Source organism: Gobio gobio, assembly GCF_949357685.1.
Source record: "Gobio gobio genome assembly, chromosome: 10".
NCBI classification, from domain to species: Eukaryota; Metazoa; Chordata; class Actinopteri; order Cypriniformes; family Gobionidae; genus Gobio; species Gobio gobio.
In genome coordinates, this window is record NC_137116.1 from 44,026,124 (window position 1) to 44,040,743 (window position 14,620).

Genomic DNA, 14,620 nt, shown 5'->3' on the forward strand with positions numbered 1-14,620 from the left:
CTTTCTTTCATTCTCTTCATTAATCTGTATTTATCACGGTACGTCAAGGCTAAGAAATATCCCCAGAGATGCAAACCTTAAAAATAAGTATTATTATTATTATTAACACCATAATATCTAGTGCAATCTTCCAAGTAGAAGTACAGGAAAAATGTGTTTAAAGATCTTGAAGCTAGCATGACAAAAGAGAAAAAAATAAGTGCAGAGGTTTAAAATAAGTCTTGGATATAAAAAAAAAAAAAAAAGAGCAATGGAACCTGCATCTCAAAGCTCGGTGAAGCTGTTGGCTCTGTTTAAAATGACGACAAGTGATGCTGAATTTACTGGGGTCTGTATTTTGTGATCAAAATAACACTTGGTAACTGTGTGAAAGGTGTGTGTGCTACTGGTGCCGCCATTATATTCTCAACAGCAGATCCTTTAGAAGGAGCTTCCAATTTTTTTTGTGGCTTGACCACAAGCTTATGACTACTAAATCCAAACAAACAAACAAACAAACAAAAAAACATATTTTCTCTTACAAAATTTTTTTTTTTAATGTACATTTAGCCTTTTTCCTCATTCTACTGGAAATATGGTAAGCATTTATACACAAGATAACTGTGTTCAAAATGTAACATTTCATCAACACGCATAAAAATGATAATCATCGCTCTATAAAAAGGGTCGAAATCAAACAGTAAGATAAAGTTTCTTTTTAAATGCATCAGCTCAAATGCATTATTCACGTCATAGCAAGTTCAATCATCACCTGTGGCCACTTTAAAAAGCACACACTGGGGTAACAACCTGCTCTTGAAGTGTTTCGATCTCTCGGCCGTGTGTAGCCAATGTTAGCATATACAAAAAGCAAACAAAGAAGATGCATGCATACAGAGCTCACTACGGAGCCGCTGTGTTGGCGAAACCACCTTCAGACCCCTGTTCTACTGAGCCCATCATCGCACCCTGGCCAGAGGGTTGACAGCTTTAGAAAGATGAAAATGGAGCAGTGCAAATCTTCACGGGACAGGCGGTGGGCCATGCGAGTCTGTACCGGAGAGCTTCAGGTCATTCAAAACCAAGAAGTTTGCCGTTTTGCTTCAATACTGTTTGGAACAAACAAAAAAACTATGTGAAATAATTCCAACTGCGTCCCACGCTTCGAGGCAGACCCCTGTCCCATCGCCTGTCCTGTTAAACACAAGAAAAATCGCTTGCTGAATGAAGCTAGCACTTCTGTAAAAGTTTGGATCATGGTAAAGATGGAATGCCGTTCTGCTTTAGCACTCCGATTCGGCCAGGGCGGACAACGGCGGGCTCACAAATCATCAACGATCAAGATCTTACCACAGGCATCATGTAAACAAAATATCTCGTTCTTTCTCATTCGACTTAAACTTTTAAATAGCTACCAGCAAATCGTATTAGCTACCAGCGTTGCAATATCCATTGCAGAAACAATACTGTACACACTGCATCACAAACTACAACATGGCCTCTCCTGACCCAGCTCCAGAAATACACAATATCTTCTCCTCCGCAATATACTCCCCTGACACTACACGCTACAAATTATAAATTATCTCCTACCATCTAATTTTATAAAAAGAAGAAGAAGCATCCTGGTGTATTCATTCATTATCTAAGAAGACACAAAGTCAGCAGTTCAATGTTTTGTTTTGTTTTTTGCTGTTCTTGTGTCTGTATGTTGAATTGGACATTTCAGCTACTCTCTATGAATGCGTTCTACAATTAGCATATGGACATACAGTATACAAGGGACTCAATTAATAAAACTACTAATTAAAGAAATGATTTATGTCAAACATTACTACATATTCTATTGCAGCCAGTGTTATGAGCTCTCAAAAAGTGGTTAAAGGGACAGTTCACATTTTGTCATTATTTATTCGCCCTCATGTTTTTCCAAACCTGTATGACTATTTCTTTTTTCTGTGGAACAGAAAACCTTTTTTTCCACAGAGTGAAAATCAAGGGGGTCCAAAACAACACTGGTCTCCATTGACTTTCATTGTATGGACAAGCATTTTCCAAATATCTTGTTTTGTGTTCCATTGAAAAATGAAAGACAGTCATGAAACTACACGAGGGCAAATAAATAATGACAACATTTTCATTTTGCCGTGGACTATTCCTTCAACAAATGCGTGGGTTTTCAGAAATAATTAAATTTGTACATTTGACCCTATGACAAAAAGTAAAAATCATGCTGAGGAGATGTAAAGTCTTACTGATTGCAAAAGAATTAGCTAAGTGCTTAGTTGTGGAATTTAAACCTAACCAAACTAGTTAATGGGTTTATAGAGGATGGCCATCCTAATTTCTGGCCTCTCCTCTTCACATCCATAATGGGAACAAACTCATTTAAATACACGATAACATACAATCTAAACAATTTAAGAGAAGCCTAACATGAAAGGGAATCAAAATATCAGCTTAGAGCTGACATGGAGAGAGCTGGTACTGCATCTTTCACAGATTTTGTTACTTTCTCATTATATGAAAAAAGGAGGGAAATAAAACGGTAACAAAAAAGATTTCATGCCAACTACGGTGCTTTTAAAAGAGGAAGAGGGTAAAAAAAGCCTCTCTCACCCATCCAAAACTTCAGCTATCAGGTAACCTGTTAGTCTTAATCTGATTATGACAGGCAATCAAACATGCAGCATTTTTTCCTTTGTGACTGGTTACATCCAAAAAAAAAAGAAAGAAAAATAAACTCCTTACGCATTATCGTTCTTAACTAAAGGCAAGGCACATAATATGTTTATAAAATATCGTGCAAAGTAGAAGAGAGATTGTAGGATAAAAGTCAAAACCAATGTGGTACAAAGGTAAAATCCATCTGTGTCATTGGCTCTTTGCTCAAGCGGGGTCATTAAGGAGAAGTCGGGGAGCATTTCGCTTCAGAGCTAATACTAAGATTATCTGCCATGCGCCCATGTCAGCGATACGGTGGTCGTTTGAGCTTAATTCTCATGATTTTTCTTTTGAAAGCACCATGCACAGTTATATATAACTCATATATAGAGATTTCCATATAATTTTCATATCAGCACCATTAAAACAAGTCATGTTGTATGTATTCTGGGTCTTACTATGGTCAACTCAACAGAATGTGTTTGCAAAGCCATTATAAAAGGTTAGCGAAAGCAACCAGAGTGTGTGGATATTATTTCATATCGGTCGGTGTGTGTATTTGTGAGGGTACCTAGTAAATCTCTGATATGTGTTGATTTTGTCATGTTCCGGTAGAATATAAGGGTGCGTGTGTGTGTGTGTTTTGTTCAGCCATCTGCGTTTCCTGTGGCTAAGCGTTAGCCCATGCAGCTGATGAAGGGCTTGGGGGCTTGCTAGGCCATTTAAAATATCTCTCTGGGCATAAAAACAACCCCTTGAACTTCTACAACTACAACAACAACAACAACAACCCACAGTAGATGAAGCAAAACATCCAAGTGTTAAAAAAAGAGGAAGAATTCAAATGAGAATCTCGCAATGTCTCAGGCACTTTTCATGGCTTTGTGATTTGGGTTCGGTAGCGTTGTAGATTAAGCCCTGATGTTATTTCATTTGTACAAATCAACACATCTCAGAGTGCAGAATAACCCATTTCTGAGGCAACCAGCCAGAGACATGCTGGTCGTAGGCGTCCACCTCCCAATGAAGTCTGGGAGCATAGCCACTGACTGACTTCCTCTTTGTATTGTCGTCGTTGGGCATTACAGCCCGTCTCGCGTCAAACATCCAAATAATTGACATTCCTACGGATTAAAGTGTATAATATGCTTCAAAACAAAAACAGTCATCGTTACTTGCAATAGAAACATGGGGGGAAAAGATAGCCTGTTTAGTTTTCTTCTTAAACTATGGGAATTGTATAAAAGTAATCACATAAACATGGAGACATTTACATAGAAAATGTTGGATTGTTCTGATCAGCTTTTTTAGCTTCTAGGACACCAACCCTCATCTACCGCGAGATCAGAACATGACAAAAAGACTCGACTCGCAGCATTCCATATGATTAGGCCGAACAGGAATTTGCAAAAGAGGAAAATTAAAAATTCAAAGTAGTGCAATGCCTGTAATTTCCAATGAATTTAAACAAATTACACATTGAGAAAAAACTTCTATCCTCTACACCCAATACTGTCTAAGTAATGACAGAACTATATTTCAACTCCCTTTGTCACTATGTGGAAAAATCCACAGGTCTACATGAATCAAAAAACCCCTAATCTGTGAACTCACAGAGATGAATAAGGGACTACCAATGTTTATGACAAGCACAAACACACGGACGCACACACACACACTTACAGCGGGCGCAGGGAATAAAGGGCTTTCATATTGCGAAGAGAGGAAGGTGCTAATTCACCCCTGCTATTCCCTGGCTCACCCTATGAAGGCTGTATTACAGCTCACACACACCTCGTGTAGCCTTTAACAGTACATGCCATTGCCTCTATATAGGTGTGTTTACATGCAAGTGTGTGTGCGTGTGTGTATACACGCTGACTGTGATGTATAATGTCACTGAGGTACCACTAATATTCCTCCGATGTACAAAAAACATGACGTGCTTCCACCAAAAAGTGGACTCCGTTACAAACGGTGAAGAATGCAATTTAGAAAACATCACCCTCTGAACGAAACCAAGGACGCAGATACATGATTGTCAATAAAACTGGATGAAAAGTAGCCTTTTTGTTTCTTTTTCCAGAATGCTGTGTGAACGGAAGCATCAACCTTTTTGTTTCCTTTTCCATGTCGTGTTGCCTTTGTGCACTTAAAAAAAAAAAGAATAAAAACAGACCGTGCTCACCTCCAAACCTGTGGCGAAATGCTAGCGGAAAAACCCCTTCCTCGGGGTTTCTCGTCCCTGTTCGTTAAGAAAATAAAGGATACTTATTTTGCATATAGGAGGAAGCAGCACCTGTAGCAGGAGGAGGGGGGTTGAGGAGAGGCATTCCAAGAGGCAGGGAGTCAGGGTGGGCCTTTTCGACACGTCCATCAATGTACGCCATAGTTCAGGCTGCCCTCCCAGAAAAAACATCCTCCTCTTTTGTCTCCTTTTCTTCCGTTCCATCTATGGCAATTCTCTCACGCTCTTCTCTGTTTCCATTGTCTTTTCCAAAAAAAAGTGTATTGAAGCATCTTATACTGTACGTCATTATGCATATATAAATATGTGTGCACATATATCTATACACACATATTGTGTATATATATATATGTGTGTGTATATATACAAATACTGCATATATATCTGCTTTTCCCTCTTGCATCTCGTTCACAACTTTTTATCTCGTAAATTCCACAAAAAATTGATTTTTCAAATCCATGTCTGTGCCTCCTCGGGTTTGTCTGTGTGTGTGATCATCAGTTCCCCAGATACCAGGACTGCAAGAGAGAGACAGAAAGAGAGAGAATCAAAATGACTAAGACATCTGTACAAGCACAAGTAACACAATAGGAGGAGTGCTATGGGATATCCACCTAAATCAGATAAAAACTCATCTGAACGTGACCGCAGACTGGTCGAGATGGATCCGTTTCATCAAAACTGAATGCACACGCTGATTTATATGGGTTTCTTCAACTATGGGAACTTTTAGTTTTTAGTCCAACACTATACATACATCCATCAGAGGAGAATTCTGTCATTTTTCTGAGACCTCATAAACATTTCCACCACAATGTAATCAAATTTTCATTTCCATCACATATCAAATTATGTATTGTGTTTTTTATTTGCATTTTTATTGAAGCTTGTTTCTGCCACAGAATTAAAAAAAAAGGTAATTGACCCAATTGCCTTTTTTCTCAGAATTACATGACTCGCAATTGCGAATATAAACTCGCAATTCTGAGAAAAGAAGTCAGACTTGCATGTTATAAAGTCAGAATTGCTAGATATAAACTCACAAGACTGACTTTATGTCTTGTAATTTTGAGTTTATATCACGCAATTCTGAAAAGAAATTCAGAATTGTGAGATAATAAAGTTGCGATTATCTTTTAAAATGTTTTTTTTCCGTGGTGGAAACAAACTCCCATACAGTTTGGTTGAAATGACACATTTGAAATTTTTCATATATACTTTTGTATACTTAAAAAAAATGTATTACTCTTTACACAAAAATATTAGGCAGCACAATCAACAAGCACAAAATCAGCATATTAGAATGATTTCTGATGGTTGTGACACTGAAGATGGGAGTAATGCCTGCTAAAAATTCAGATTTGCCATCACAGTAATTTGTTTTAGTTTTGAAAACCGTAGGACATTAAAGTGTCAGTATCTGAAGAAACATCCACATATACCCTGTTAGTGTGTGAGGTGTGTGTAGATTTTAAAGTTGGTGGTGACAGTAGGTGGTACATGTTTCCTGCCTGTAAGGACCTAAATCATGCAAACGCACCATACTCTGCATTCAAAGCAGAACCTAATAAGAACAAATCACTATCTTTTTTGATGATGAGCAGCAAACACTTAGCCAGAATTGAGGAACCTATTAAAACTCATAGAGAGTAGAAATCTATGAGTGCGAGAGAGAGAGCGAGAGCTAAGCAGGATCCCACCCAAACCTTTTAAAAGCATAACAGGATTTTGGCTTTCATTCACAGACCGCTGAAGTCTTTTTAAAATTTGACAAGGTTTAAAAACAGAAGGAAGGAGTTCATGCCGTAAGCCCCTGGCTCAATATTTTCCACTAAGGTTTAAGTAATTTCACAGCAGTCCAACAGACGTCTTTAACTACCCCCAAATGTATTGATTTAATAATGCTAAAAAAGGAAAATTTGTTCCTATTCCCTCCTGAAAAGTTTGTATACATCAGACTGATGGCTTGATTCTTGTACAACACCAAACCACAGACTAATGACTCCCCAAATCCACAATGCAGTGCCCAGATAATAGCATACAGCCCTGAGAATCTAAGTTAAAATCCTTTGACACATTTATGTTTTAAAAACAGCCGTGGCGCCAAGGAGTTTTGGCAGCTCTTGCTCATTGATTAATGCAAAGGGCAGTATCACAATCTATGGACAACATGTATCAGGAATCTAAAATGCCATAATACAAGTTATTAAACTTTAATCATATAGTGCATCAATATCTTTCAATGAAATCAGTCTATTATGACTTCTGTTTGCTAGCTAGCTGAGAATCGTTCGATTCTGCTATTGAAACTGGAGCTAAGGTTAACCTTACAAAACCCATGACACTTACGCATACTTTAGAAACTATTGCCAGGAAGAGAAATACGCTTATAATGACAGCTGACACTGCTGGGAAATGCAAAGATGCTGTTTTCTGAGTGATTACTACAGTGTATTGGGATGCAATTTTCCCAAATCATATTTCGTGTTGATTACTGGATCAAACCTGAGCCCATGAGAGTGGGCAGTGTGGGGATTGTATGCATTTTCATGCCTTGTGACTTTGACAGCACAATTACAGCCACTTCTTTGTCAAAACTGATTTCACCCGAAACCAAAAGGCTAAATGTTACCCTTGAATACTCGAGAGGGAAAACTGAATGTATAAATATATTCTGAAGTAACACACACACATATGCATATGTACTCCAGAGCTCTGGATATCATCTTGGCCATGCGTTGAAGTGACAACACGCCATTTTACTATACTGAAAATGTCTCTTGATGAGACAAATCCACAATCCACGTCCTCTAGAGAGGCTAGTTGAAATGTTAATGCTTCCAGTATATGTTATGGAAACTCAATCTTTTCTTCGGTAGGAAAATGTGCTGCAACATATGCCTCTCTTCTTGGTTGTGAACTTTAAGCAGATATAATCTCCTGTCTCACCTCAAAAACCGATGGCCTGCTTAGTATTTACACTTAAATATGATCAAAACAGCTTAAGAGAATATATGTAGTGTCTGCTCCTGTTATTTGTCTGATTCATGTGGTGAAGGCCGACAGGAACGGGCCAGGAAATGGGGAGTCATTATCAAATTCATCTATCCAAATGTTGATTCACACAAACCAATGCAAAACCACCAGTGAAGCTGACTAAAGACGTTAAAATAAGCAGATATTTGACATTACCCAACTGTGCCATGAAATGACATGCTATTTGCTTTCTTTGTGGACGTTTGCAGTGGTCATTATCTTGGTGAGCTGAATCAGATCAAACAAATTAAGGCTGGTTAGTAGAACAATAAACAAATGGGTTAAAGGATTAAGAGTACCTGCTTGACTCAGGGTTATTATAGTTCAAATTAAAACCATTAAAACCATTATTTGTTGAAATAAAATAAATGTTAACTGGAATAAAATAGAAACAAAACTTATAGTAATAGAACAAAAACACAACAAAATTACTTAAACCGTAACTCAATTTAAAATGAAAACAGAAAATGTAATAGTATCTCAATGAGCATACCATACAGCCACAACTTCTGTTATATTTATAACAATTTGACAAAAATTTAGTTTACAAAAGATAAAATAATATTTAGAGACTAATCTGAATACAGCCAAACTCCAGATTTGATTTATATACAGTATATGTTTTTTTATATTTATTTGATATTCATAAATGGCGCACAACTGTAATTTTCAGTGGTCCAAATGGCTCAAGGCCTGGTGTTAAAATACTTTTCCAAGTGTAAAAACTGGAGTGTAACCATTCCAGCTTTGTCTCATCACATGGGTTTGAGTCGACCATTCCAGGCCATTCTTCTTTTTACCAGCTGCCTGATATTTTCATTTTGCACTAGGGCACATCCAAAGCTGAAACTTTCTCACTCATACAGTCTGTCCTGAGAACACAGCAACAAGTAGAGCCCAGGCTAACAGTGGTTAGGCGTTCACTCCAAACAAAATATTTAGTTCCCTATAAAAGCTACAGGCTTTGTCTTGGTGACAGGTGGTTTAGGTTATGAAAATATAAAGCTGAGACGAGGGTGGGTTACAGTCCAAGTAGGGGGACATATAAGACCGCAAGGGCCTAACAAATGACAGTCTCTCCCTTTAATTACAATGCTTTGGGAGAGCTTGGAGGTGAGGCTGAAACATAAGCTCCTCTAAAAACAAAGATTGTTAGTAACGTACCCTTTTCATCAGAGAAAAGAAAACAACAGAAGTCCACTAAACTCTGAGCTTAATACAAACACAGATCGAGAGAGTAAAGGGGAGGGAAGAAAATAAAGTTGGAAAGAATGTAATAGGAAAAAAACAGGTATATAAAAAAAATGTTTCATGTGGTAATTGTTTTTTTTTTACCAGGATGTTGTATTCAAATTCAGGGTTTTTGCAGTTAATTAAAACTATGAATATAAAAATGGTACTTAAAAAATAAAATAAAATGAAACAAAACTTATTTTATTTTAGCTAATTGTAAAGGCAACATTTCTCATTTTCATTTAGCTTAACTTGATATACTAAAATAACTAAAACTGAAAAAAAAAATGGAAAAAAATTACAAAAACAACAAAATTACTAAAACTTTAATTGAAATGAAACTATATAAGTATCTCAATTATACCAAAATAACACAGATAAACAATATTGTTTAATATTAATTATTATAATAAACATTTAAGTTATCTTTAATGGTCAAATCAGGTAAAATCATGTTTCACTTTTCATAGCGAAAAGAAAGAATGAAAAGAAAATCATGAAAAATGTGGAAATAATAACTTTTTAAAAAAAAAATTATACTCAGGTCAGGTAGAACTATCCAAAAATAGCTCACAGAGAAAGTAAAAATGTACAGTAAACTGTACTCACTTTTGAGAGTGAAAGAAAGAAAAAGACAACTGTGTTTTGTCAAACTATGCCTGGACAGTCAGTGATTCCCAGGGCAGTCCTGTGTTAGTCTGTGCAAGACACATTGGTCAATTTCATTGGTCTGCAGTGGACTCTTCCTTATCCACTCCCTCGAGCACAGGTTCATCCGGCAATTACATCATGTCTGGTTTCCCCTAGCAACCAGACAGCCCTGGACGTGACCATCTCGGAGCAAGTGAACGGAACCTCCTTTCCCCCATTCGTTCATTTGACAACTTCTATCCCCTCCCTCTTAGCTCATGATACAGGAACACAAACACACGTAGCTGAGAACCAGAAAAGTTTAGACTTTCTCTAGTGCACAACTGCATGAAAAACAATAATAATAACTGTATACCTGCTGTGTCTGCTTATTGGTTGTTAGGCTTAAGGTTTTCAAATAATTACTTCAAATACATACTAACCCACACTAGTCCTCAATTACTCATTGATCATTCTCCTTTCTCTCTCTCTCTCTCTCTCTCTCTCTCTCGCTCTCTCATCACATGGCTCAGTCAAGTGCATTTACACTCTTTTATGGAGCTGAGAGCACTGCAATGCAGCATTGCGCTCGGACTCCCGAACCATGCAGTTCAATCACCCCCACAGTTCAGATTTTACCTGAGCACTGCCGCATTCCCCAGCCAAATCAAATGTAACTGCAGCTATTACTCAAGGAAGACCTTTCAAGTGTTTATTTATTAGGGGCTGATGTCCTCTAGGATTCGTGAAGCATCACAAAAATGTCAGATGCAATTTTGCGCCTTTCAATATAAGGTCAGGATTTTGCTGAGCATGCAAAAGTTTACCATGTCATTAATAAATATGAAGGATGAATTCATAGGATTATATGGTGCAATGCACAAAAAAAAAAATACATTAGTTTAATCAGAGCCCTGCATATGACATGTGAACAAAAACATAGATAAATCGTGGTCGCGAGTTAAGAATTCGGTCCCACGGCTTTGATTTTATCCCTCGTTTTAGTCAATCGTGGCCACGTTGAACTAATTCGTTCCCTACTTTGATTTAAAAATGAAATTTTTTTTGTTATGCTGGTTGAAAGTCTCCTCATATCCTGATAGCAATCACTATGTTACGCGGTCTAAATGTATTTTTATAAATGTATATCATCTGTGGAAGACATAGGACCATAAAATGTTTGGTCAATTATTACATTCAGTCTGAATAAAATGATAGCATGTGTTCCCTGTCAGTCAACGTGCGTTTGCATACGACTGCGCAGCCTGTTCACGCAGGCATCACACATCATCAGCGCATTCACATACCTTGTGCAGTCAGAGCGAGAATGGTAGGCAAACGGTTGTTTACGTTCATTATTGTAGTACTGCTACTCACTGTACTGTAACGTTTTCTCACAGGTGAATGATACATGTATTCCAATAACGTTGTCACTGGTCGTCTCGCTTCTGGTCATGTGTTTTGAAGGAGGTGTGGCTTTGGACGGCGATTTGCAGGGAGGGTGGGATCGTATGCTTTCAATGCTAGCAGGCTAAAGTTAGCATTTCAGTTTACTTAAAACGAGGGAACAAATTTGTAAATCATGCTGACATATTATTAAGTCATGGGAAACAATTGTTAAGTGGTGGCCACGTTGTGCATATTTTTTTTCTGCATGTAATGTGCAGGCTCCGTAATTTTGTTTTTTACAATACAAATATTGAAATAATAATAAAAAGTAAATAATTTAGACGCACAAAAGGTTTGTGCTTAAAACAATTATGCTTAAAACATTAAAACAATTTTTTCAATATAAATACAAATATTCTTTGAAAATAATATCAATATTACATTATTTCAGAAGAAAACAATAAAAAAGATGAATATTTTTTTCAGACATTCTATGATTTCACCACATATTGGTTAAGGTGTTGTATCTACATTGGCTGGCTCTATATTTAATGTGAAAGACCACATTTCGTTCGGCAGCTGAGGGTCTAGTGGTAGTTGTATCTGCTCATGTATCTACTGTATCTGCTCATTTCTGATCTATAATTGAACAAAGAAGGCTTGGGTCTCTCAAAGGGTCCAGACTAGCGCTGCTGTAGTGTTTCCTCTGGGCACTGAGGTTCAAGGGAATTTTTCAAGTACTGCTTCGAAATCAAGATTGAATTTTCAACATTTTTATGGAACTTAGGTTTCTGAAAGTTATCAAGAAAAAGTCAATGTTTCCAGTACTTAAAATTCAGTTTAGTCTATAACTAGCATTACAATTTCATCTGAGGGCTGTGTGTGTCTGTTCGAGAGTGGATGATCTGTGGATTTGTGTGTGAATAAATGCGTGTAGAGGTTTGTGTTGTGATACCTGCGCCTGATACAGACTGCCAGGGTCTCGAGAACCAATTCCTACGAAGGAGCGGTTGGCAGGTGGCGTCCCGGGAGCAGAGTATGCTGAAAGAGAGGGAGAAATGTGCGATTAAGAGTAGAACAGAGAAAGTGGCGAGAGAGTCAAAAATGCTAACGAAATCACAAAGAGTGATATCAGTTTCAAATAACGTTTCAAAGTTCCTGGTGGATTTAGAGTTTAAATCACACAGTTAAATATTGCTATATTCAATTCAGATCTAAAATAGCGTTTGAGTGTGTATGGCGTGCATCTCTTTCACACAGACATTGAATTGATGCTGCAATTGGGTCAGTTTCTGTGTTTGTTACCGTCAGACTGTGTAAATAAATATTCTGTCTAGCAGAGGCTCATTGTGTTGTCTGCTTATGTAAATCCAGTCTGTTGTTAGTGAATGTGCACCTTCATCTCTTGAAGACTATATTATCAGCAATTACAGAAGCAGATGTGCTTTCTTATGTTTGTTTGGAAATTCTCCCAGCGTGCCTTTTTGGTAAATAAGGAACACACAACATAACAATCAAAGCATCCCTCCTTATCAAATGGGTCTTTGTATAAGTTGACGTGATTTTAGCTGAATAATCACGTAGAGCATTGAGTCTGACAGTGTGGGATTGGTGTATCGAGGCGATTGATCATCTGGGATTCTGCAGCACAGCGGATGGTGAACATATTGAGCTATTCTCTGCATTAATAATTAAATTAGCATGATTAATGAACAGGGCAGCAAGCACTGGCCCATTAAAGCTGATCGACTTGTCATCCAAATGTATCTTTTTATACAGTTTACTGATGAAAATATGCTTGCTGTGTTGCTCTTTTTTTAATATTTGACAGTTCAGTTTGAAACGATTTTAAAATATATCATTAATGTGCCATGTAAAAAAACAATAGTTATGCTAACAACCTAAAAAACTATGACGCATTGTCCATTCTGATTATTAAAATAAATAAACAAATGAATACACAACCATTTTTAAAGAAGTCTCTTATTCTCACCAAGGCAGCATTTGTTTGTTAAAAAAATACAGCAAAAACAGTAATGTTGTGAAATATTATTACAATTTTAAATAACTGTTTTCTATTTTAATATATTTTAAAGTTCAATGTATTCCTGTGATGACAAAGCTGAATTTTCAGCAGCCATTACTGCAGTCTTCAGAGTCATATGATCCTTCAGAAATAATGCTAAAATGCTGATTTGGTGAAGAAATATCTTTTATGACTTTTTTAATCAAAACAGTTCATATTAATATGCTTAATATTCTTGTGGAAACCAATATTTTTTTCCCCACAAATTTCTGATTAATAGAACGTTCAAGAGAACAGAATTTATTTGAAACAGCAGAAAATCATACTGACACCAAATTTTTGAATTGTAGTATGTGTTTGTGTGTGTATATAGATGATAAAATGTGTCATCCAATTAAAAGCAGCCAAGACTCCGTTAAGGTACTGTAGTCGTGACCAAACCAAGTTGTGCGTCTTGTGTAAATGGTTTGTGACATGAGCCAGACCACTAACTCTGAGCCAGCCATTAGTTTATTAGTTTTTTTTGTTGTTCCGCTTGATATTTTAATCATTCTAAAAAAAATTACACTTTATTAAACCCTGGGGTTTATCTCTAATTGTTGATGTGTTTGTGTGATGCTGTTTGGTTTTTTGGCTATCTCTGGGTGTCTGGGACAGAGAGGGCGAACGAGCGGATGGGTTGCAAGCTTCCCACTTACTGGGGGATGTGGGTGAGCTGGCAGCTGCGTCTGCAGAGGTGGTGCTGGATTTGGACTCTGGGGGCAGCGTCAGACGGGGCAGGCCGGGGGGTGGTGGGGGGGCCAGCATCTGAGAGGAGATGTAGTGACTGGATACCTTCACCTGACCACTGCCATTCAGCTGCAGAGGAAGAGAGGGCAACAGTCAGCCACTGTGGGGAGGGACACCTCACTGCCTCTACACAGTTAACATCACAATACATGCATCTACTGCCTCTGTGTTTGTGTTACGCTCTATTTAGCTCTGATTTTTGTCCCTCAATGGTAATATTCTTTAAAATACTTAATGGTCTCTGCATATTTAGAACTACTAGCTAAATAGTATGTCTGACATCACGGCAGGTTCTAACAGCTCTATAAGATGTTGTTTTTGGAAACGAATGCAGTGTTCCATTCATTAAAAAAAAAAAAAAAAATTACATTTTTCCTACATGGAAAAGTGCAATAGAATGCCACATGAAGACTTTTCAAACCTGATAATGATAAAGATGCATGACACTGAGGGCACAACGTTATTGCAAACATTCATTTACATTATAAATGGCAGACGCTTTTATCCAAACCAACTTGCATTGCATTCAAGGTATACAGTTCATAATTTCATGCATTTTATGGGAATTTAACCTATTACCTTGTCGTTGCTAGTGCAACTTTTTGAGCTACGGGAATGATTTCAAA

At 37.3% G+C, this 14,620-nt stretch overlaps 1 protein-coding gene across 5 annotated transcripts in view; it reads right to left on the reverse strand.

Annotated features, from left to right (window-relative positions):
* Positions 1–536: 536 nt before the first annotated feature.
* Positions 537–14,620, reverse strand: part of nfic (nuclear factor I/C) — a 107,498-nt gene continuing 93,414 nt past the window's right edge. For 3 of the 5 annotated variants that reach the window (XM_079827607.1, XM_079827606.1, XM_079827605.1), the window contains exons 9-11: positions 13,904–14,063; positions 12,135–12,220; positions 537–5,409 (exon numbers count right to left, since the gene is read on the reverse strand). In XM_079827607.1, coding sequence (XP_079683733.1) covers positions 5,389–5,409; positions 12,135–12,220; positions 13,904–14,063 — 267 coding nt within the window. In that variant the 3' untranslated portion in view covers positions 537–5,388. The remainder of the gene's footprint in view (positions 5,410–12,134; positions 12,221–13,903; positions 14,064–14,620) is intronic. The other 2 variants (XM_079827609.1, XM_079827608.1) reach the window with 1 other exon arrangement.